We start from the raw sequence: 25,200 nt of genomic DNA, 5'->3' as shown, positions 1-25,200 counted from the left end.
ATAATCCCAGAAAAATGGCAAGTTTGAGGCCAGCCTGGCCAACATAGGCCCTAACCAATAGAGTGAGACCCTGTCTCAAGTCTCAAGATTGAAAACATTTTAAAAGGGCTGGAGATGTGGATTAGTGATAAAGCACCCCTGGGTTCAGTACTTGTTTTTTTTTTTTTTTTTAAAGGAACATTTGATCATGAGGGGAACCTTTTTTTGGCAGTACTCTGCAATACCCCGGGTCTGGAAAGTGGCAGTTATTAAGGGAAGTTGGAACCTCGCTGTAGCTGTACATTCTGAAGGGCCCTCCGAACACAGCCGCCACAGGCTGAGACTCCAGGCAAGTCTGAAAGCCTGAAACAGCAATTGGAACAAGGAGGGAGGCTAGGAGCAGAGAGCCAAGGTTACAACAGTCCACGAAAGGAATGAAATTCTTGTGAAACTGTAGAGTTTTTTTTTTTTTTTTTGGCAGGGGCGGGTATCGGGGATTAAACTCAGGGACACTAGACCACTGAGCCACATCCCCAGCCCTATTTTATATTTTATTTAGAGACAGGGTCTCACTGAGTTGCTTAGCGCCTGGGCTTTGCTGAGGCTGGCTTTGAACTCCTGATCCTCCTGCCTCAGCCTCCTGAACCGCTGGGATTACAGGCGCGCGCCACCGCGTGGGGTGAGGCTGTAGAGTTTTAAAGGAAGCAGGAGTTGGCAAGACTGTAGGTATTAAGTAAAGAAGAGGTGTCAAAGATTATCCTAGTACTTTTCTAGCATGGACAACCACAAAATCGGCGGCAACGAGTCAATTTGGTGAAAGGGAAAATTTGAGAAAGGAAGATGGAGAGCCGTTTGCCATGTTATAATTTAAAACGTCAGCCAGATGCTTGGTGCGATATGTGGAAAGATACTATACTTAGCCATCTCTGGAAGAGTGAGTTCAGATGCCAAAAGATGAGTGACTATGACGCATACACATTTGTGTGTCAAATCACTTGAGAAAATTCTCCTTCCCTCAATGGTTGGGGGTCATCTCGGAGTTTCTGGACTACGTTTCCCAGGACGCCTTGCGCCAAGCCCCTCCCCTTCCGGAGGGACGTCCCTTGAGTCTCTGGGCGCTGGTGTGGGGGGGGAGGGAGGCGGGGCGGTGTCGGCCTCCGGGATCGCCGGGTTACGCACTTCCTCTCGGGGTCGGAGGCCGAGTCTCTGTTTGGCGGGTTCGAGTCCCGCCTACTGACTCTGGCCTCTGGCCTTTGAGTCCTGGGTGGGGTACACACGCTGGGTAACCGCTCCTCCGCGAGGGGCGGTGGCGCACCTTGGACTTCACCATGGAGGACTACCTGCAGGGTTGTCGAGCTGCTCTGCAGGTAACGGATCCCTGTCTGGCTGAGGAACGAGGATGGGGTCCGGGAAGCGTGGACGTGTAGGGTGTGGAGAGCGCAGACGGGCCGTGTGCGGGGGTCTCCGAGTGGCGAGAGACACCGGGGTCTGGCTGGGCTTGGAGCGTGGGGAGCAAACACCAGCTCATGCAGGAGGCCGCTCCCGGGCCCCGATTCGGGGTCCCTGTCCTTCGCGGCCCGCCGGGAGCGCGGAGCCGAGTCCTGGTCCGGCTCTGGTCGGACTCCCCGGCCTGCTGCCGCCGGGCCGAGCGCCGCCCGCCCGCCCGAGACGAGTGCCAGGGCCTCCCGCCGCTCCGCCTCGCGGGCTGCGGACGCCCGTGCCGGCGGCGTCGGGTGTTGGCTTCCCCCTGTGTAAGCCCGACGTGGGACCCGGCGCGTCGGCTCGGCCGCCCTCTGCCGCGGCGTCTGGCTTAACGTGCGCGAGTCTCGGGAAGCTTGAAGGCGTGGGCCCCAGCACGACTGTGGGACTCCCGGTGGGCGCCTCCGGCCGGTGGGCCCTCCCAGCCCTGTTGACTGCCGTGCCGCCTCAGGCTCTTGTCCCCAGCAGCAGCAAAAAGCTAGCCAGACAGAAACGACCGGCGGTCAGTCACCGGGGCCGCTTTTGAGTCGTACTGCCCCTGGAGAAACACACACACGAGGCTGAGCACGTCTCCCTTGAAGATATCTTTTTTTTTTTTTTTTTTTTTTTTTGTTGAGGGGTAACCAGGGACTGAACTCGGGGGCACTCGACCACTGAGCCACATCCCAGCCCTATTTTGTATTTTATTTAGAGACAGGGTCTCACTGAGTTGCTTAGCGCCTCGCCATTGCTGAGGCTGGCTCTGAACTTCGATCCTCCTGCCTCAGCCTCCCAGCCGTTGGGATTACAGGCATGTGCCGCCGCGCCTGGCCAAGGTATCTTTAACTCTACAAATTCCCGTGGGAAGTACATTCTGATCTTTAACATACCTAAAAGTCACCCAATTCCTCATGTGGTTTAAATGAATGTTCTCTTATCCTGAATTTTTCCTTGTGAAAAACATATTTGGGAAAAAGTGTTTAAATGCATAAGGCAATTTAGAACCAATTATTACTGGAAGACTGATGCAGAGTTTTTGTGCCACCATTGTAAGTGGATGGTTTTTTTCCTCCAGTAACTCAAATGACTGCTCTCTGCCACTGTTTGACGAAGAGCCTTTGAACCTAAATACAGTTTTTTGCAGGCATCTGCTTTCCGGCATCTCCCTTCCACAGGCCCCTCCCCGCAGCCGTGTATCTCTACAGCATAATAAAGCTGGGAAAAAACTTGTCCCTCCCCAATATTCCTGGTATCCTGGCTTTTCTTTCTCTGCCTTCATCTCCCAAAGAGCAAGATCTAGAGCTTTCTTTCCAAACTTGTGAGCTGTTAAAGGTGAGACTGTATCTTAGAACTGTCAGCGGAGCCAAGCTTGGACAGGTCTTAGAGAAAGGAGAAAATAAGAACAACGGAGAGTAAACTGCTTATTCGACCTACTGGCAGATGCCCGAGGTTTACATTGCTTTTGATTATACTGTACTAAGTACAAAAAGAATACGAAATGAAGAAGATGAAGATCCCTATTCTTCTTTTCTTCCCATCTATTTCCTGGGGCCACCCAGGAATATATATTTCTTATATAAAGAAAGGCATATTTAGACAGGCACACCGTTAAGTTTGAATGTTTCTGTTAAGTGATAGTTTAAATATCACTTCTCAGGAAATTGTGAATGCTTGGCTTTTGCACGGGATAGAGATAGTTGATAATCCAGCCAAGTCTCCTGTTGATCCATTTTTAAATTTTACTTATCTAATTATTTTTGGTACTGGGGATTGAATCCAAGAGTGCTTTACCACTGAACTACATCCCCAGCCCTTTTCAATTTTTGAGACAGGATCTCGCTAAGTTGTGTAGAGCCTCCCTAAGTTGCTGAGGCTGGTCTCAAACTTGTGGTCCTCTTGCCTCGGTCTCCAGAGCTACTGGGATTACATGTATGCACCACTGCACCCAACTGATAGCATATTTTTAGCTTGATAACAAAAATTTTCTATAGGTTCTACCACAATGACAATAGGATGTACCGAGAAATCCTGTTAACTAAATGTCCTATTCAGGTGACATCTTTCACTTCTAGGAGAGAAATCTTTCTTCAGGGTGGGACTGCAGTCAAATTCAGGTGATTAATCTAGAAACAAAAGCTCCAGAAGTTTTAGATAATTGTGTATACTTCTCAGGTATGAGGCAGGAATCAGGAGTGGCTGGCTGGCTGTCCTTAGAAATTTGTAGTCCTGGCTGTGGTTGTGGCTCAGTGGTAGAGTGCTTGCCTAGCACGTGTGAGGCACTGGCTGAGCACGTCTCCCTTGAAGATATCTTTTTTTTTTTTTTTTGGTTGAGGGGTAACCAGGGACTGAACTCGGGGGCACTCGACACATAAAATAAGTTAAGAAAATAAAGTTATAGGGCTGGGGTTGTGGCTCAGTGGTAGAGTGCTCGCCTAGCACATGCGAGGCCCTGGGTTCGATCCTCAGCACCACATACAATAAATAAAATAAAAATATTGTGTCCAACTACAACTAAAAAATAAATATTTAAAAAAAATAAAGTTATAGAAAAAAGAAAAAAAAAGCTCTTTCTGGGGCTGAGGTTGTGGCTCAATGGTAGAGCGCTCACCTAGCAGGTGTGGGGCGCTGGGTTCCATACTCAGCATCACATAAAAATGAATAAATGAAGTAAAGGTATTGTGTCCAACTACAACAAAATATTTTTTAAAAAAGCTCTTTCTTAAATAAAAGAAGAAAATAAATTTGTAGTCCTGGGGCTAGGGATATAGCTCAGTTGGTAGAGTGCTTGCCTCGCATGCACAAGGCCCTGGGTTCAATTTCCAGCACCAGAAAAAAAAAAAAAAAGAAATTTGTAATCCTGATATTAGTATCAGTCCCATTTTGCTCTGCTGTGAGGGTTTGTCTCTGGCTCTGTCTTGTTTTTTTTGTTTGTGTGTTTTCCTCCCTCATCCCTCATTAACTTTTTTAGAGTACTTATCAGATCATATTCAGCTTCAGAAGGGAAGTGGTTTACTTTGCCAGTCCTAAATCCCCTTTCTACTCCCTTTGACACCACATACACACACACACACACACACACCCCAAAAAAAAATCAGGATGAGTCATTTAAACTTAATGAGTCTTTTTTAATATTAAGGGAAAAAAAGTTTATACTGTGTTCTCAGATTGTATTTCTTCCATTTGTAGCTCGAGTTTTTTTCATACTGTTAAATGTTACTATAGTTTTCTCGAATTCTCCATGTGATGGTCAGAAAACTAAGGTTGTTTGGCCTGTGCTTTGAGCTGATGGAGGATTGGCCTGAAGTTTCATAGATTTTTCCTAAATGAAGAGGAGAGCCTTGTGTGGTGGTGCATGCCTATAATCCCCGTGTCTCCGGAGGCTGAGGCAGGAGGATTGAGAGTTCAAAGCCAGCCTTCAGCAATTTAGTGAGGTCCTAAGTAACTCAGCAAGACCCTGTCTGCTGGTCACATGAGGTGGCAGCCTACCACACCTGTCTCTAAATAAAATAGAAAAAAGGGCTGGAGGTGTGGCTCAGTGGTTGAGTGCCCCTGAGTTTAATCCCTGATACACGAAAAAAGAAAAAAGAATAGAATGGATCACTATAAGTTGGACTGCCATCTACCTATTTTGGCCAGATAGTCAGTTTTTTCAAGCTAAGAGAAAACTCATTGAGAGTACCTGCTTTCTTTTTTTTTTTTTTTTTTAAGATACTAGGGATTGAACCCAGGGCAGTTTACTATTCAGCTATGTAATCCCAGTCCTTTTAATTTTTAAATATTTATTTCTTAGTTGTAGTTGAACACAGTACCTTTATTTTATTTATCTTTATGTGGTGCTGAGGATTGAACCCAGGTCCTCGCATGTGCTAGGCGAGTGTTCTACCACTGAGCCACAATCCCAGCTCCCCTTTTAATTTTTTATTTTGAGGCAGAGTCAGAATTGCTGAGGGTCTTTCTAAATTGCTGAGGCTGGCCTGGAACTTGCAATACTCCTGCCTCAGCCTTCCAAGTCAGGATTATAGGCATGCACCACTGTTCCTGGCACTCCTTTTTGTTCTTAAAATTGTCCCTCATGTGAATAACAAAGTATATAGTCAGCTAGCTCTTAAACTATGTTAAGGATTAGGGGGGATACACAGCCACCCAAAAGTGAACCAGATAGGATGTTGGACATCTGTTATCCCAGCAACTCAGGTGGCTGAGGCTGGAGAATTACAAGTTCAAAGTCAACCTGGTCAATTTATAGAGACCCAGTCTCAAGAAATAAAAAGAGCTGGGATGTGGTTCTGTGGTTGAGCCCTGTTGTGTTAAGCCTCAGTACGGGGACGGGAGAACTGGACAGTAAGCCCTTTACCACAGAAGTTATGTTCCATCTAAGAACCACAGTGCTGGAAACTGGAGTGTTTGAGAGAGGATTGCTTTGGTCTGAATGGTAAGGAAGGCTTCCCAGAGAAAGGGGGCATGTAAGTAGAACTGGCATGGACAGGGAGGAGTAGAGAAAGAAGAAATGGAACCGAGTATGTCTTTAGTATTTACAGAGTAGGCACTTCATGAACTTGGTTACCACGTTATCCTCACTTTTACATAGGAAAATGAGGCTTAAAGAAGCCAGAGTCCCACTAGAAACAGTAGAAACAGCTGGGATTCAACCAGAGTTTGTGATCTTTTCAAGTGGCAGTTCTGCTTTTAGAGAACAAATAGTGCAAAGAAAGGGCAGAGTGGGGAATGTGCACATCATGGTTTGGGGGTGGTGAATAGTCCAGCTGGACTTGGGTAATGGTGGGTGATGATGGAGAAAAGAATTCTACCACCTCCCTTGGTTATCCGAGTTCCAAGATGTGCCACAAGTTCCTGAGTATCCATTTATAATCATTTCTTTTGGTTGCTGTCTGGGCTGGACTGAGCTCAAAGGGTTGCTTGTTCACCTTGCTCTGGAGATCATATCTCCACTTCAGAACTGTGAAGTTGTATTTGGTTCCTGCTTTCTGCTTTTCTTTGTTTTGATTTCATGCCAGGGATCTGACTGATCCTGATTCAGTTGCCACTTACAGTGAAGCTGCACTATTGTAAAAGAGTTTTGGAAAGGTTCTCCAAGGACCACCTTGTACCCAGCAATGTTTTATGTAGTTTGTGTAGTTCCCTTTCTAGAAAACATAGGAGCCCTTTTACTGCTTCAGTGAGCAAGTTATCTCTGCAGTCACTTATCTCAAGTATTTTGCTGTCACTTTGTTCCAGAGTCATCTGGGAAGTTCATGGTTTGCAGGAAACAAAGGAACCTACTCTAGTATAAGGAGTAGGAATTGTAAGTCAAAGGAGTCATAGAACTGGGGTCTTGGGTACAGAATTCTCTTATTGCTTTGGCGAAGGATTTAATGTTAAAAGACTCACTCCTTCATAGTATTATCAATATGAATGGGCCTTGGCAATACACACACACACACGTGTGTGTGTGTGTGTGTGTGTGTATTTTGGTACTGGGGATTTATCTCCACCCTTTTTTTATATTTATTTTTTAGTTTTAGGTGGACACAATATCTTTATTTTATTTTTATGTGGTGCTGAGAATCGAACCCCGTGCTTCACGCATGCTAGGCAAGCATGCTACCACTTGAGCCACATCCCCAGCCCTCCACCCTTTTTTTGAGACAGGGTCTCCTGAGTTGCTGAGGCTGGCCTTGAACTAGTGATCCTCATACCTAAGCCTCCTAAGTTGCTGCTGGGGATTACCAACATGCACTATCATGCCACAGTTTTGTTTTTTTTTTGTACTGGGAATTGAACCCAGGGATACTTAACCATTGAGCCACATCCCATCCCCAGCCCTTTTTAAATATTTTATTTAGAGACAGGGTCTTTGAGTTTCTTAGGACTTCACTAAGTTACTGAGGCTAGCTTTGGACTCACAATCCTCCCACCTCAGCCTCCCAAGTTGCTGGGTTTACAGGCATGCACCACCATGCTTTTTTTTTTTTTTGAGACAAAATAATTGTACATATTTTGGGGGTAGAGTATGATATTCTAATACATGTATATAATCCATTATTTATCTCTCAGATATTTATCTCTCTCTTTTTTTGCTGCCAGGGATTGAACCTATAGTCTTGCACATAACTGTGCGAGCACTCTACAACTGTGCTACGTGCTACCCTCCATCTTTTTTTTGTGTGTGGTGCTGGGGATCAAACCTAGGTCCTTGTATATGCCGTCATTTCTTTATGTTGGAAGTATTCAAAATGCTCACTACTAGCTATTTTGAAATATTCAAATAATTTTTATCAAAATAGTTATCCTACTGTGCTACAGAACTTTAGAGGTTACTCCTCCTGTGTATCTGACTGCATCGCTTTACCTGTTAACCATCCTTTCACCATCCTCTCTCCCCATCTCAGGATCTGAGATCTACTCTCTTTCTTTGAGGTCAACTTTTTTGCTTCCATATATAGGTGAGAATATGTGGTATTTGTCTTGCTGTGCTTGACATAGTTCATGTAATATAATGTCTTCCAGTTCCATTCATGTTGCTGCAAATGGGCAATTTCATTCTTTTTTACCACTTTTTTTTTTTTTTTGTGGTGCTGGGGACCAAACCCAGGGCCTCATGCATACTAGGCAAGCACTGTATTGGGGAGCCACATCACCAGCCCCACTTACCCAACCTTCCTTCCTCTTCCTTTTTTTGCTCCCTCTTTTCCTTCCTTCCTACTACTTAGCTACATTCCTAGCCCCACATTTCATTCCCTCTCTCCTTTCTTCTTTATTTTTTTTCACAGTACTTTTTTTTATCCATTCATCTGTGAATGTATACTTAGATCGATTCCATATCTCGACTACTATTGTGAATAGTGTTGCAATAAACATGCAATTAACAGATGTCTCTGACATACTGATTTGAGTTGTGGGATTACTGGATCATTGGTAGTTCAATCTCTGATTTTTTGAGGAAGTTCCATATGGTTTTCCATGATGACTGTATTGATTTACATTCCCCACCAGCATCCTGACCAGCATGTTAATTATTTGCCTTTTTGATAATATCCCTTCTATCTGGGAAGAGGTAAATCTTACTGGTTTTGATTTATATCAAATCAAAATAATGATTAGTGATGAGGCTTCCATAATCTTGAAGTAGGCCAGTCCGAAATAACAGTAATACCAAAATTAAGAAATCCTGCTGTAACTAGTATGTCTTATTTTGTCTCTCTCATCTCATCCTCTCAGAAGCAGAGTGAGATAGAAGTTCAAAAATAAAAACTGGTAAGAGAATTATTGTGCCCTAAACTAAGTCATAAGCTTTATGTTTTTATTTCACCCAACATAATGGTCATTCTTAGAATAAAACAATAATATTTTTTGTGTTTGTGGTACTGAGATTGAACCAGGGACTGGTGTATACCAGGCAAGAACTGTACTGCTGAGCTACATTTCCATCTCTTTTCATTTATTTTTATTTTTTATTTTGAGAAAGCATCTCTCTAAGTTGCTCATTCTGGCCTCAAACTTGTAATCCTCCTGCCTGAGCCTTCCAAATAACACATTACAGGCTTATACCACCATGCCTGGCTAAAATAATAACTCTTTAAGTATGTGCCTCATTGGGTTGTTTTGAGAACTAAATGGTTAGTTAATGCATGTAAAAATGTTAGAATAATGCTTGACACACTCAATAAACATTTAGTAAAAGCAAAGCCAAAAAAAGAACCCTGTCTTTGCTATTGTAGGCACTGTAGTCTAAGTGTGTTGTATTTAAAACTGATTACTAAACAGATGGAGAAGAACAAGTTTAATAATAGTAGCTATCCTTTGCTCCTAGGAGTTCTTATCAGCAGCTGGACTTTTCAATGCTTTAAAAATAAAGGTTCCAGCAGCAGCAGCTGTTCTTGCTTTAATCTGAATCTGCTTTTTGGGTTGTGAGAGATGTCAGTTATATATGGTTATCATTGGGGCTTCTCAGGGCAGGCATAGTTTATCTGGACAACTGGATAATGGACTTGATCTTATTTTTACCTTTATTTTCAAAGCCTCTTCACCTGTTCTCTTGATTTAGAAGTATAAGGGTCATTTTATCTATTTTAAAAATGGAGGCAGAGAGTGGCAAACTCTTTCTATATTATCTACCCTAATGTTATACTTTTGAAGCATAAGAAATCAGAATTATTCACTGTTCTTCTGTAAGTTAACAACATTCAAGAAAACAGTTTACTAGTGAGGAAGGAGCACTTTTGCCCCACTGGATGTGTGTGGAATGCTTAAAGCTTAGGTAAACAGACCCTCTGCTCATCTCTTCATCCATAAAGTGAGGACCCAGGAGATTTTGTGTCTCACCCTCCTCTGTGAAGATCAGTAAATGGACGTGTATAGGTAAACGGAGAAAGATGGAGATGCTTTTGTCAGTTTCCACCTCTCTTTCCTCTCCAGGAGTCCAGACATCTACATGTTGTACTGGGAAATGAAGCCTGTGACTTGGACTCCATGGTGTCTGCTCTTGCTCTGGCTTTTTATCTGACAAAGGTAAGTACCTAGGAACAGAGCCCCTTAGAATGAAAAAAATTTAAATTCAAGACCAGCTCCGCTATTTACCAGCATTTAGTCTTGGGTAAGTTAAATCCCTTAACTTTGCTGATTCTCATGTCACCATACTTTTCAGTGTTACTGTGAGGGGAAGAAAATGGGTAAATAAGTTTGTTTTTTTTTTTTTTTTTACTGGGGATTGAACCCAGGGACACTTTTTAACCACTGAGCAACCCCAGTCCTTTTCATATTTTATTTAGAGATAGGGTCTTGCTAAGTTGCTTAGGGCCTCGCTAAGTTGCTGAGGTTGGCTTTGAACTCGTGATCCTCCTGTCAGCTTCCTGATTACAGGCATTTGCCAGTGTGCCTGGCTGGTAAATAAGTTTTGAGGGATATGTAAAACCATAAATCAATATTCAAATTATTATGAGTTCCTTAGGGGTGTCAGTCATCTAGTGGGTATTCTTCTTGCCCAGCTAACCTTTTTTTTTTTTTTTTCGGGGTGGGTACTGGGAATTGAACTCAGGAGCATTCAACCACTGAGTCACATCCCCAGCCCTGTTTTTTTTTTTTTTTTTTTTAAAGAGAGAGAGAGAAAGAGAGAGAGAATTTTTATTTATTTTTTTAAGCTTTCGGCAGACACAACATCTTTGTTTGTATGTGGTGCTGAGGATCGAACCCGGGCCACACGCATGCGAGGCGAGCGCGCTACCGCTTGAGCCACATCCTCAGCCCCCCAGTCCTGTTTTGTATTTTATTTAGAGACAGGGTCTCACCGAATTGCTTAGCTCCTTGCTTTAGCTGAGGTTGGCTTTGAACTCGCAGTTCTCTTGTCTCAGCCTCCCAAACCACTGGGATTACAGGTGTGCGCCACCACACCCAGCCCAGGATAACTCTTTTTTTTTTTTTTTTTTTTTTTTAGGAGAGAGAGAGAGAGAGAGAGAGAATTTTTTATATTTATTTTTCAGTTTTCGGTGGACACAGCATCTTTGTTTGTATGTGGTACTGAGGATTGAACCCGGGCCGCACGCATGCCAGGCAAGCGCGCTACCACTTGAGCCACATCCCCAGCCCCCAGGATAACTCTTAAGGACTGAAAAAAAAATTTTTTTTTTCTCTGTGGCATTGCATCTAGAACTAGGTCTTTACTATGAGTTGCCTTATTGGCTTTCATGTTATAACCAAGAAGGAGGGAGGGCAAGAGCCATCCTTTTGGGGATGGGGGTACAAACTAGTGATAGAGCACATGCTAACATGTGCAGGGCCTTAATTCAATCCTTACCACCTAAAAACTAAAAAAAATCCTTTTATTTTTATGGAGTAGGTAATTGTGACTTTGAGAAAGGTAGTAGCTTATTCAAGATCATGTCTCCTTTGGTTCCAATTGTCTTGTTACTTTTGTTCCCTTTGGTGTTGGGGATTGAACCCAGGGCCTCATGCATGCTAAGTACATGCTGTACTACTGCACTACAACCTCAGCCCAATCTTGGTACTTTTTCCTATCCCAAAACTTGTGATACCTTCTTTTCACTTTTCTATTCAGACGAATGAAGCTGAGGAAGTCTTTATACCAGTTTTAAATATAAAACGTTCTGAGCTACCTCTACGAGGTGACAATGTCTTCTTCCTTCAGAAGATTCAAATTCCCGAAACTATCTTGATTTTTCGGGATGAGATTGATCTCCATGCATTGCACCAGGCTGGCCAACTTACCCTCATCCTTGTTGACCATCATGTCTTACCCAAGTAAGTAGGTGGAAATTAAATTCATACTTATGTACCACATTGGACTCTGATGAATGAGATATAAATAAAGGAAGAGTCTTTGCTTTTAGCGATCTTAAAGATTAATTATAACTGATTGGTCATATTTGATACAGAAATTCAACAGGAAATAATGTCAATTCTCCAGTTATATGTTTGTTTATAGCATAAAGACATATAACAGAGCTGGGGCTATAACTCAGTGGCAGAGTATTTGCCTGGCACAGGTAAGGCAGTGAGTTGGATCCTTAGCACTGCATAAAAATAAACAAATAAAATATGGGGCTGGGGATGTGGTTCAAGTGGTAGCATGCTCGCCTGGCATGCGCGGGGCGCTGGGTTCGATCCTCAGCACCACATAAAAATAAAATAAAGATGTTGTGTCCACCGAAAACTAAAAAATAAATATTAAAAAATTCTCTCTCTCTTAAATAAATAAATAAATAAATGAATAAAATAAAGGCAGGCTATGCTATTCATCTACAACTACTAGAAAAAAAAATTAACAAAAAAGAAACAAAGCAGAGAAATAGGAACATTTTGAGCTCAAACTAAAGAATAACTCAAAGATCATTTAAATCTGCCTTTGGTATCATCATTGCAAGATTTTGTGGCAGATTTATTATAATATAGGCCTTTAAAAAATTGTTGGAACTATGTTTTTAATTTTTAAAAGGTTAGTAAGTGACCATATTTCCTACATAAATTCATGGTAACTTCAGAATAACATGGTAAAGTCTATGAATGTCTCATTTGAGTGTATTTGAAAAATGTGTACTTCTATAATAATTCCAACCCCTAATTTATGATTGGAAAAAAATTTTCAAAAACATAACATGGGTATGAGATTTGCCTAAGTCTGTCTGACTCCTGCTAATCTTAAAATGTATTTTGGGCTGGGCACAGTGGCACACTCTTGTAATTCCAGCAGCTCGGGAACCTGAGGCAGAAGGCTCACGAGTTCAAAGCCATCCTCAGCAATGGTGAGGCGCTAAGCAACTCAGTGAGACTCTGTCTCTAAATACAAAAATGGGGCTGGGGATGTGGCTCAGAGGTTGAGTGCCCCTGAGTTCAATCCCTGGTACCTGGGGGGAAAAATGTATTTTGGGTTTTTTGTGGTGCTGGGGAAGGAACCCAGGGTCTCACATGTACTAGGCAAGTGCTCCACCACTGAATCACGCTCTCTGGCCTTTAAAATGTATGATTTTTTTCCTTGAGCATCCTGTAATTGTAGCAGAAAATGACAAAGCCTGATATCTTGGATGAGCTATGCATTCATGCGTTAATCAACTCTTAGTTAGAGGATGAAAGTAAGACAGGGTTCCCTTCTCATGAAGCTTACAGTCAGGAAGAGGAAATTGGGTAAATAGATCATTGTAATGGGTGGGAAACAAGTGATTTTCATTCTAGGGACAGTAGGTACATGAAGGATGGAATTATTCATTATACTAGAAGGGAATTGAGGGCATCAGGAAAGGTTTTGTAGCAGAATTGACCCCTGATCTTAGGTGTTTGCTCCCTGAATAAGGAGGGAAGGCGTTAGGAAGTGTTCCAGGCAGAAGAAGTAATTAATAGAAGCAAAGCCAGGCAGGTATGAAGTAGCATGGTGAGTTAGGGAAAGTGAAATTTGTTTTGCACAGCCAGAGCATAAAATAGGAGGGAAAAGGAGAATGTAGAAAAAGATAAGACTAAAGAGGTAGGCAGTGGGAAACTTGTGAATTATATTTATTCTAGGTCCTGGCAATCAAATTTGCTTTTTTACTTTAAATTCAGGCAGCTTTGTGAAGAATAGCTTAGGAGGGCGTTTAGCTGGAAGCAGGTGTTTGGTTAAGAGACTGTTGAAGTAGTCCAGATGAAAGCTATGGAGGGCCTAGAACAAGACAATAGCTGAGGGCTGGAAAGGAAGGCATGAAGAGGAGCCCTAGGACCTTGTCACCTATGTGGAATTTGAGTATTGAGGGAATTGAGAAACAGGCAAGATTTTAATGTTGAGTATCAAATGTCAGTTGGATCCAGGCATGATGGCACATGCCTGTAATCCCAGCAATTTAGGAGCCTGAGATAGGAGGATTGCAGGTTTGAGGCCAGCCTCAGCAACTTAGCAAGGCCCTAGCAACTTAGCAAGACCCTGTCTCAAAATAAAAAAATAAAAAAGACTGGGGGTACAGCTCAGTGGTTAAGCCCTTAGGTTTAATCTCCATTATACCCTCCCCCCCAAAAAAGAAAAAAATGTACAACAAATATGTGGGCAAGCTATTTGAAGCAGATACTTCACAGAATTCACTTACATGCTATTTAAATACCCCTTCAGATATGACATTAAAGAAGAGAATGGAGAGAAATGAGGCAGAGTAGGAATGACTACAGGTCTACTTGTTAGCCTAAGATATCTGCACTTTCCTTTGGTGTGAGGGTTTTGAAGATAGATAACCTATCTTTCTTTCTCTTTTCCCATACCCTCCCGCCTCCACAGAAGTGATGCAGCTCTAGAAGAGGCCATAGTAGAGGTGCTAGACCATCGACCCATCGAGCAGAAACACTGCCCTCTTTGCCATGTCTCTGTTGAGCTTGTGGGGTCCTGTTCTACCCTGGTGGCTGAGAGAATCCTGCAGGGGGCACCAGAGATCTTGGACAGGCAAACTGCAGCCCTTCTGCATGGTAAGGGTGGTTTGGTGTTGAGACCCAACCCAAAGAAGGGAGAGTGGGAAAATCTAGACTCTTCCAGTCTAACCATATATGCTCTCAAAACCATTCAGTTCATACCAGAGGATGGAATTATTTCAGGGAACAATTAGGCATTTAAAGGCCTGTGAGATGTTTTGTTGGAGAAAGTAGAAAGGAATCACAGGGCAGCAAACCTTGACGCTTCCTATTTGTGGTATTTAATGGAAGGAGTACTAGCCAAATAAGCAGAAAATGGATTCTTATACCAGTTCTACTAGGAAATAGGCATGTGTCCTGGAGCAAATCTCTTAACCTTTTTTATTTTCATTTTCTCTATTTATTAAAAAAAAGAGAGAGAGAGAGAGGGCCTAGGGTTGTAGCTCAGTGGTGGAGCACTTGCCTTGTACATGTGAGGCATTGGGTTCAATCCATAGCACCACATTAAAAATAATTAATAAAGTAAAGGTATTATGTCCATCTTCAACTAAAAAAAAAATAAATTAAAAATAAAGAGTTAGACTACACTCTTATTTCAGCTTAAATTCTTTGATGAGATTTGGCCTACCGAAGAGATGTCCAAGGGCTGGGTGTGTGTGGTACACACTATAATCCCAGCAGCTCAGGAGGCTGAGGCAGGAAGATCACAGTTTGAAACCAGTCCCAGCAATATGGCAAGGCCCTAAGCAACTTAGTGAGACCCTGTCTCAAAATAAAAAATAGATGGGATTCAGTGGTAGAGTGCTTGTCTAGCATGTGTAGGGTACTGGGTTTGATCCTTAGCACCACATAAAAATAAAGGGGGCTGGAGTTGTAGCTTAGTGGTAGAGCACTTGCCTCGTGCATGTGAAGCACTGGGTTCAATTCTCAGCACCACATATAAATAAATAAAATAAAATAAAGGTCCTTCAACTAAAAAATATTTTAAAAAAATAAGGGCTGGGGATGTGGCTCAAGCGGTAGCGCGCTCACCTGGCATGCATGTGGCCCAGGTTCGATCCTCCGCACCACATACAAACAAAGATGTTGTGTCTGCCGAAAACTAAAAAATAAATATTAAAAATTCTCTCTCTCTGTCTTTAAGAAAAATAATAAAATAAAAAAAATAAAAATAAAAAATAAAATAAAGGTATTGTGTCCAACTACAACTAAAACAAAATATTAAAAAAAATAGAAAAAAAGGGTGGGTGAGTGGGGATGTGATTCAGTGGTTAAGTGCCCCTGGATTCAATTCCCAGTATCCCCCAAACCAAAAAGAAAAAGATGTCCTCTCTGTAACAAGGTTGCAGCATCTCCAAGGATTGAGATATTTAGGCTTCCTTTCCACTTTTTCTCTATTTCCCTGCCTAGGATCCAGAAATCTTACGACATAGTCCCAGTTTCTTGTTTTATTTTCAGTGAGTTTGCCCTGCAAGTCTCCTCTGTATTGTGCCCATTTGGTTTGAAGGTTATATGTGTTCTGGTGGTTGTGAGTGGAGGTCACATGATTTAAGTTCTGCCATCCCCCTTCTCAATAGGAACCATCATCTTGGACTGTGTCAACATGGACATTAAAATTGGAAAGGCAACCCCAAAGGATAATGAATACGTGGAGAAACTGGAGGCCCTCTTCCCAGATCTGCCTAAGAGAAATGACATTTTTGATTTCCTACAAAAAGCAAAGTTTGATGTGTCAGGTATGAAGTGTCAAGCTGAATTCTCTACCTCCCACATGAGAAAGCAAGTGGGCAAGCTTTTTTCATTGTATTCGTGAATGCAATCAAAACAATTCCAGAGCATGCATAAGGATTTACACTTCATACCAGAGAGAAAGGAGGCATCATATTAATATGATCATGAACTGATCAATTACTTCATGGAATGTTTTATCCTGGATCTTAGGAAGAATGAGGAGGAATAGTCTTAGAGGTTCCAGTCTAATCAGAGAACATAGAATATATAAATAAAGTATACTGAGGGAAAGTAAATTATCAGAGCAAAAGCTATATAATTGGATAGAGAGGCAGAAGAAACATTTAGAATGAATATACAAAGGACAAAGGAAGAGAACTAAAAAAAACCTCTATCATCTTCTACTCAACCACTACCTGATGTAAAAAAGGAGAATGAAAGATGTAAGGAAAGAATGAAAAGTACTACATGTTTGTTTTAAACACTGTCTGCCTTGTACTTTTTCCTTTATTTTTATGTGGTGCTCAGGATCAAACCCAGTGCCTCACTCATGCTAGGCGAGTACTCTACCACTTAGCCACAAACCCAGCCCCCTACAAATACTTTTATTTATCCATTTGTTTATTTATTTAGAGTGATCTTATTTATTTGAGTCAGGGTGTCTGTGTATTCCAGACAAAAATCTTTTGCCTCACTTTCCAAATAGCTGGGATGATAGGCATGTTCCACAACACCAAACTCCAGATGTACTTTTAGAAAGTTAAAACAGTACAAAAAAGGGGAAAATCGGGGGTGGGGGTGGCTAAATTTTCAGTGATCTCCTCTGTTCATTGCCCTTAAGAGAGGCTATGTTTTTTCTTTTTTTTTGTCCTCATCTTCCTGGTGTTAGGACCTTGGGTTCCCTGGTTGACTCATAGTCTTACATCCACTTTTTAGGGCTGACCACTGAACAGATACTGAGAAAGGACCAGAAGACCATCCATAGGCAAGGTACCAAAGTGGCCATTAGTGCAGTATACATGGATCTGGAGGTAAGACCAAGTTGCAGATGTTGATGGGAAGGGAAAACTTTAGATTATATATGTAACTTTGCTCCTTCATTTCTTTTTTTAATTGGTGCATTATAATTATACACTATAGTGGGATTCATGTGACATTTATACCCATATAGAACATATTTAGATCAATTTCATTCCTCATTACCTCTCCTTTCCTTCCCCTTCTTCCCCTGTTTCTCTTCTGCTCCTCATTACTGGTTCACCTCTGTACTGTCTATATCTCTGTGCCCGTCTTCTCAATTCTGTTTTCTCTGTGACCCTCATAATTCATCACCTCTCATTGTACTCTGTTATAGCCCATATACTAGCTTTCCTGCCTCCACTTTTGCATCCTTAAAAACCATTTTTCCCACAGCAACGAGAATGAGAGTGATTTATTTATTTATTTATTTATTTATATTTTTTATGTGGTGCTGAGAATTGAACCCAAGGCCTCGAATGTGCTAGGTGAGCACTCTACCGCTGAGCCACAATCCCAGCCCCAGATCTTATTAATACATAAATTAAGTTGGGCTTGGTGGCACATCCCTTAATTTCAGCTGTTCAGATAACTGAAGCATGAGGAAGATCACAAGGTCCAGGCCAACCTGGGCAACTCAGTGAGAGCCTATCTCAAAATAATAAATAGAAGGGCTAGGGATATAGCTCAGTGGTGTAGTACTTGCCTAGGACCTATAAGGCCCTGGTTTCATGGTGCTGAGGATCCAACCCACAGCCTCGCACATGCTAGGCGAGTGCTCTACCACTGAGCCACAACCCCAGACCCCTTCATTGTACTTCAAATAAAATCTGCCAGCCTTACTTTGACTTACAAGGCCCTATTTGTCTGCCATGTTGTTTTTCTTTCTCTTTTCTTTCCTCAGACTGTTAAGTTTATTCTCAACTCTGGCTCTTTAAACTTGGTTTTCTCTTTGCTGCTTCTTATCATTCATGCCTCAGCTCACATGTGTCCTGTTTTGAGAGGTTTTCCCTGACTACCCAAACTGAAATAATATCCCCAGGCTCAAAAAATCTCCAACTGGGCATTGGTGGCACACACTTGTAGTTCCTGACCCTTGGAAGGCTGATGTGGGAGGATTACTTGACCTAAGAGATCAAGGCCTGCCTGGGCAACATAGTAAGACCCTATCTCAAAAAACCCCCAAAATGGGCTGGGGTTGCAGCTCAGCATTAGCACATTTGTCTGGCATGTGTGAGGCACTGGTTTGATTCTCACCACTACATATAAATAAATAAAATAAATGTCTATTGACAAGTGAAAAAAAATGTTAAAAAAAAGAAAAACCCAAAAATAACAATAAAAAAAAATCTGTAACAGTTAATTTGTGTGGAGGCAGGTACCGGGATTGAATATAAAGCCTTGTTTATGCTAAGCAAGCATTCCTCCACTAAGATATGTCCTTAGCTCATTTTGTTTTGTTTTGAGATCAGGTCTCAAACAGTTAATTTTGTTGAATGAGTGGCAGAAAGTAACTTTAATAATGGTGGGTTTTTTTGTTTGTTTGTTTTATGGTACTACAGTTGGAACCCAGGGGCACTCTACCAACGGAACTTCATCCCAGCTCTTTTTTTAAATATATATTTAGTTGTAGTTAGACACAATACCTTTATTGTATTTATTTATTTTTATGTGGTGCTGAGGATCTAACCCAGTGCCTCAAACGTGCCAGGTGAGTACTCTACCACTGAGCCACAACCCCAGCCCTTCCCAGCTCTTTTTAAAAATTTTTGTTTGGGGGCTGGGGTTGCAGCTCAGTGGTAGAACACTTGCCTGGCATGTGTGAGGCGTTGGGTTCAATCCTCAGCACCACATAATAATAAATAAATAAAAATAAAGGTATTGTGTTCATTTACAACTAAAAATATTAAAATTTTTAAAAATATTTTGTTTTAGCTGTAGTTGGATACAATAACTTTTATTTTATTTATTTATTTTTATATGGTGCTGAGGATCGAACCCACAGCCTTGCACGCGCTAGGCGAGAGTGCTCTACCACTGAGCCACAACCCCAGACCCCTTCATTATTCCATGACTCTGAACTGGAAGGCTGTCCTTAGTTCTTGCCTTTACACAGTGGCTCTTTGACTATTTCTAGAACTTCCCTTCTCTGCTTTTTACTAAACTCTATATCTGTGAATATTCTTAAAATTTTTTTTTAGTTGTAAATGAACATAATACCTTTATTAAAAATATAAAAATTTTAAAAAATTATTTTATTTTATTTATTTGGTACTGGGATTTGAAGCCAAGGCTTGCAGTATCACTGAGCTACATCCCCAGTCCGTTTTATTTTAAAATTTTGAGACAGGGTCTTACTCAGTTGCTGAGGCTGGCCTTGAACTCGAGATCCTCCTGCCTCAGCCTCTTGAGCCACTGGGATAGCAGGCTTGTGCCATTGCACCTGGCTTCTTGTTTTAATTTTCCCAAAACAAATATGTTTGGCAATGTTGTCTCCTTGATCATATAGCTAATAGGTAATAGAGATTATTTTCAAACTAATTCTGTCTTAACCCAAAGCCTATATTACCCATTCTTTCTCTTTGCCTCCCAGCATGTGTATATACTAAATAGTAGGTACCTTTTTAATAGAGCATAAGACATGAGTTAACAGGCAAAGAAATCCTTCATAAGGATTTTTCATTGATGGTGACAAGAAGGGTCAAGCTGTAGCCCTCATCCCTCTCCGTTTTTTCTCTTTCAGGCCTTTCTGCAGAGGCCCAACCTGCTTGCAGATCTCAGTGCTTTCTGCCAGGCTCACAGCTATGATGCCCTGGTCGCCATGACTATCTTTTTCAACGCTCATAATGAGCCAGTGCGGCAGTTGGCTATTTTCTGCCCCCATGTGGCCCTTCGAATGATGGTGAGTCCCTGCCCTAACTTGAGGTCCTCCCAGCACTTGCCCATATGTTCTCCACGTTCCATGGCTCTGCACTGGAAGGCTGTCCTTAGTTCTTGCCTTTTCACAGTGGCTCTTTGACTCTTTCTAGAACTTCCCTTCTCTGCTTTTTACTAAACTCTATATTTGTGAATATTCTTATTGCGAAAGGGGGCTCCAAAGAGAATTAGAGACACAGTTCCTGTTTAGAAGGACCTTGAAATGTGATTAGAAGGAAATGTTATAAATCTGGAGTTAGAACTTGATTCTTGGTTTAATCATTAATTCTTCATCTCTAAAAAATCAGTTCTTTTCTTTCTGCTCTGTTGCTTTGACAGAAACACAATGTGGGGAGAGGTGGTATGTAGCTCATGGTAGAGTGCTGGCCTTGCTTGTGTGAGGCACTGGGTTCCATCCCCAGCAGTGGTGGGTGGGGTGGGGCGAGGAGGACAAAAGAAAGAAACACCAAAGAGAAACCTTGTCTACTACTCACCATGCAGGGATTAATCTGTGTTATGTGCAGTCTGGAGAAGTGATCAAGGACCAGGTTTGTTCTCTTTCCTATCTTCCATTTGACTACCTTTTCCAATTCCTCCCCTTTCTATTCCTGTTGGTTACTGATTAGCTTAGAGGAAAATTTGAAAGTAAATTTAAGGCTGTCTAGGGACATGTTACCTGGACTATGTGAGGATCTCTAAAGATACATATGTTTTATGTTCTATAGCTCTGAACTGGAAGGCTGTCTAGATAATCCTTTATTACAAAACTTAAATCTGGGGGCTGGGGTTGTGGCTCAGTGGTAGAGTGCTCACCTAGCACATGCGAGGCCCTGAGTTCGATCTTCAGCACCACATAAAAATAAATAAATAAACAAAGGTATTGTGTTCATGTACAACTTAAAAAAAAAAAAGGTATATCTGGGAATTGAGCATAGTGGTAGACACCTGTAATCCCAGCAACTTGGGAGGCTGAGGCAGGAGGATCTTTTTTTTTTTTTTTTAGTTTTTAGATGGACTCAATATCTTTTTTTTTTGTTTTTTAATATTTATTTTTTAGTTTTCAGTGGACACAACATCTTTATTTTATTTTTATGTGGTGCTGAGGATCGAACCCAGCGCCCCGTGCATGTCAGGCGAGCGAGCTACCGCTTGAGCCACATCCCCAGCCCCTCTTTTTATTTTATTTTTATGTGGTGCTGAGGATCGAACCCAGTGCCTCACGCATGCCAGGCGAGCACGCGACCACTTGAGCCTCATCCTGAGCCCCATGATCGCGAATTTGAGTCTAGCCTCATCAGTTCGGTGAGATCTATCTAAAAAAAAAAAAAAATTAAAGGGCTATGATATGTCTGTCAGTGGTAAAGTACTCTTGGGTTAAATCTCCAGTCATTCATTCATTCCTCACAGCCTACCTCCTTCCCTCTCTCTCCTTTTTGATACCAGGGATTGAACCCAGGGGCATTTTACAACTGAGCCACATCCCTGGCCCTTTTTGTTTTTTATTTTGAGACAGGGTCTCACTAGTTGCTTAAGGGCCTCACTAAGTTGCTAAATCTGGCTTCAAACTTGTGATCCTCCTGCATCAGCCTCCCAGATTGCTGGGATTACAGGCGTGTATCACCATACCCAGCTCTGTCTTTCTTTCTTACATCCTGGGACTTACACATGCTAGATAAGTGCTCTACCACTGAGCTATATCCCCAGCATTTAATTTTATCTTGTTTTGAGACAGGGTCTTACTAAGTTGTTGAGGCTGGCTTTGAACTTGGGATCCTCCTGCCTCAGCCTCCTAAGTAGCTGGGATTACAGGTGTGTGCATCACACCCTACAAGGACAGTTTTTGTTTGTTTGTTTTTGTTTTTGATCAAGTAGATGTGCTTTTCTGTCCAAAGTTTATCACTTATTGGCCCTTTGAGTTAAGGCAAGTCAATTGACTTCTGAGTCTATAAATAGCATAACAGCACCCACTGGTTAGTTTGATATGGCCATTAACATAATATCATACATAAAATACATTGCTTGGCTTGGAGTAAGTGCTCACAACTTGGTGGCTTTTACCAATGATGTCATGAGGGAAAATGTGCTTTGGCTATAAGAAATACCCTACTACCTTCTGAAATCTATTCCCCTCTCTGCCATTCTTTGTTCTTTTTAGTTGTCAATGGACCTTTATTATTTTTACTTTTTATTTTTTTTGTGGTGCTGGAGTTTAATATTTATTTATTTATTTATGTGTGGTGCTGAGAATCGAACCCATTGCCTAACACATGCTAGACAAATGCTCTGTCACTGAGCTACAACCCCAGCCCTCTCTGCCAGTCTTGAAGCCATGCAGATGTTTGATGACTTCTCCCATTGCCCAGGATGCCTCTGTGTTGAGAAATGGTCCCCTTTTTATAATCTGCCCTGTAACTGCCTTTCTTCCTCCTATGTTAGGGGTAGTATATTGATTTGAACACTGGCTTTGGTGATAAATCTGATTCAATTGTAATTTTTGCTTCATACAAACCATGATCTTAGGCAGGTTGCCTAATCTTCCTAAGTCTCAATTTCTCTACCCCTAAGTGAGGGTAATTGTAATACCAATCTTGTTTTTTGTGTGTGTGTTGCAGGGCCTTGTACATACTAAGCAAGTGCTGTACCACTGAATCATATCCCCAGCCCCAGAAATACAGGTCTTATGAGGTAGTTGTTTTAAATGAGATAATTCTAAGTGGCCATACTCTGTGCTTTGTCTGTTTTCCACCCTTGTTTTGTTCTACTCATTCTTTTTACCTCAGTCATTCCCCAGATCTCTGAATAGGGGCTAATCCCATTTAGCTAAGGACAGAGTTCAAGTGTGTTGGCAACAACACACAGTAAAAACGGGGATTCTGGATTCTGGTTCAGAACCTACCAGCATTCACATGATTTTGCTTTGGTTTCCTCATTAATGAGGAGCGAAATGATATATGTGTTCTAAAATGTTATGTTTCTAAAATACTGTGTAGGGCTGGGAATGTGGCTCAAGCAGTAGCGTGCTCACCTGGCATGCACAGGGTGCTGGGTTTGAGCCTCGGCACCACATAAAAATACAATAAAGATGTTGTTTCCACCGAAAACTAAAAAATAAATATTAAAAATAAAATAAGAAATAAATTAAATACTGTGTATGTTAGAAATATTTTTTTTATTGCAAGCAGTAAAATTGAAGTCTAAATGATGTAATTAATTTTTTTCTCTGTTGCAAGCATCTCACTTAGAAGCTTCAGCCCTTTGCTATACCACATTATATATTGTTTCCCATTCTTGTCTCCTCTGTAGATCTGTGAAGTCCTGGAACGCTCTCATTCCCCACCTCTGAAGCTGACCCCTGTCCCAAACACCCACCCTAACCTCCAAGCCTATCTTCAAGGCAATACCCAGGTCTCTCGAAAGAAACTTCTGCCTGTGCTCCAGGAAGCCCTGTCAACATATTTTGACTCCACCAAGATACCTTCAGGGCAGCCTGAGACAGTGGGTGTGTCCAGGGAACAGGTGGACAAGGATCTGGACAGGGCAGGCCACGCTCTGATTTCTGGACTAAGTCAAGATGAGGAGGACCCTCCACTACCCCCCACACCCATGAACAGCTTGGTGGATGAGTGCCCTCTGGATCAGGGGCTGCCTAAGCTCTCGGCTGAGGCAGTCTTTGAGAAGTGCAGTCAGATCTCACTGTCCCAGTCTACCACTGCCTCCCTGTCGAATAAGTAACTCTTGGGAAAGGAAGAGATAGTGGGAGAGGTTGCTTGACCCACCTCAAATGCATGTTTTGAGATGTTTGGAGATTTCAGCAGTCATGTGTTCATTGCTCCAGGATCTGGTGTACTGTTCTCATAAAACTGGGAGGAGAAAGAAGGGAAAGAAAGTAGCTGATTCACTAATGGCTTTCTGCCTTTCCCTCAGTCTCTATCCAACAAGCTGTATTATTTAATGTTATTATTTAAATCTGCACTGGCTTTCCTCTTCATTTGTCAGGGCATAATGTGATATACCCACTGTCCTAGCAGAGAGGGATAAGAAGAATATAGACCCTAAAAGGACCCTCAGTAAGGATCTTGAATAGAACCAATATCTGTCATGGAACCAAATGTTCATTCTCTGCATGAATTCACTTATTCATTCAGTGTTTATTGAAGACCTGTTTTAAGCTAGATAGAAAAGAGTGTGCTTAGGAAATTTATTCCAGTTTTTAGCCTTCAGCAGATTTCAGCTCTGTGACTCTTCTTTCTGCCCACCCATTAGGTGATGGTGTATGTTTCAGAGATGACTAAATTTCTATTTTGAGCTTATTGTGACTGTTTTAGGTCTTAATTTGGGAACAAGTTGGAGGCCATTATCATCTGTCCTGATTAGGTGGCCTGGCTCTTTTTCTTTAGATCTTTCTGTTCTAGAGCCACAGGAATCTTGAAAACTCACTGAAGACATCTACTTTTTTTTTAGTATTCAGGAGGTACCGAGGAAGGTCCTAAGACCTCATAGGCACTTCCCTAAAGATGGCAGAAGTGGAATGAGAACTCTGGGTCTCTCCTTTGCCTTAGTGGGTCTATGAATTTCTTGTCCATCTTGTTCTCTTTTTGTTCATGTTAAAAGAAAGCATGGAGTTCTGATACTGCCATAAATTGTGTGTCTTGGCAAGACACTGTACTTCTCTAGGTCTCATTTTCCCCATCTGTAAAACAGGGTTTAGACTAGATGTTCCCTGGTCTTCTGTAATGTGCTGCTTGCTACCATCCTTTCTCTCTCCTCTTCTCTGTATTTTTCTTTTGTTTTCCCTGGGAATGCTCAGGGTCACTGGATTGTATTTATGTGTGATTGTACCAAGGGAGTTAGCCTCATGTAGCATGTACAGGGATGTAATTCATACATATCATAGTGACCCAGCAAAAAGTTCCTGCCCACTGACTTGTTCTGCATGTGTAGAGTCTCCTTTTTATCTTCAAATCAACCCACTCCTCCTTTTGCCTACCCCATGTAAGTTGCCAGCAATTTCACCAAACAGTGGGGTACATGATGGTTTTGGCATGACTCTTCTAGTGTGACAGGGCACTCTGAGTTCAGTTTAAGGATATGAAGCCTATAGCCATTTGGAAGGTAAAAATAGTGGTGTGATCACTGAACCAAAGGAATTTATGTTTTGTAATTTAGGTACTTTATTTTGCATTTTGTTAAATATTAAAGACTTTTTTCCTCTTTGGGTCTTATTGT

At 41.8% G+C, this 25,200-nt stretch overlaps 1 protein-coding gene across 3 annotated transcripts; it reads left to right on the top strand.

Annotated features, from left to right (window-relative positions):
• The first annotated feature begins 1,141 nt into the window (after positions 1–1,141).
• On the top strand, positions 1,142–25,185 carry Prune1 (prune exopolyphosphatase 1). Of its 3 annotated transcripts, XM_027953849.2 has the most exons (8): positions 1,144–1,346; positions 9,853–9,945; positions 11,489–11,691; positions 14,183–14,367; positions 15,888–16,046; positions 16,978–17,072; positions 19,802–19,960; positions 23,278–25,185. In XM_027953849.2, exons 1-8 carry the CDS (start codon positions 1,308–1,310, stop codon positions 23,704–23,706), a joined length of 1,362 nt encoding a protein of 453 aa, XP_027809650.2. In that variant the 5' UTR covers positions 1,144–1,307; the 3' UTR covers positions 23,707–25,185. The 3 variants fall into 3 exon arrangements, with proteins under 3 accessions (XP_027809651.2, XP_027809650.2, XP_027809654.2); XM_027953850.2 differs by lacking the exon at positions 19,802–19,960 and having other exon boundaries at positions 1,142–1,346; XM_027953853.2 differs by lacking the exons at positions 1,144–1,346; positions 9,853–9,945; positions 14,183–14,367; positions 15,888–16,046 and having other exon boundaries at positions 11,520–11,691.
• The last annotated feature ends 15 nt before the right edge of the window (positions 25,186–25,200 follow it).

The sequence above is a fragment of the Marmota flaviventris genome, chromosome 10 (assembly GCF_047511675.1).
Source record: "Marmota flaviventris isolate mMarFla1 chromosome 10, mMarFla1.hap1, whole genome shotgun sequence".
In the NCBI taxonomy this organism is placed as follows: Eukaryota; Metazoa; Chordata; class Mammalia; order Rodentia; family Sciuridae; genus Marmota; species Marmota flaviventris.
The sequence above is the reverse complement of the archived record's forward strand: the minus strand, read 5'-3'. Positions and strand labels throughout refer to the sequence as shown.

Bases quoted from the DNA above. Each gene is read 5' to 3' on its own strand.
- Prune1 (XM_027953849.2), top strand. From the start codon at position 1,308: ATGGAGGACTACCTGCAGGGTTGTCGAGCTGCTCTGCAG. The intron at 11,692-14,182 runs GTAAGTAGGTGG...CCGCCTCCACAG, and splicing joins GACCATCATGTCTTACCCAA to AAGTGATGCAGCTCTAGAAG. The intron at 19,961-23,277 runs GTGAGTCCCTGC...TCTCCTCTGTAG, and splicing joins ATGTGGCCCTTCGAATGATG to ATCTGTGAAGTCCTGGAACG.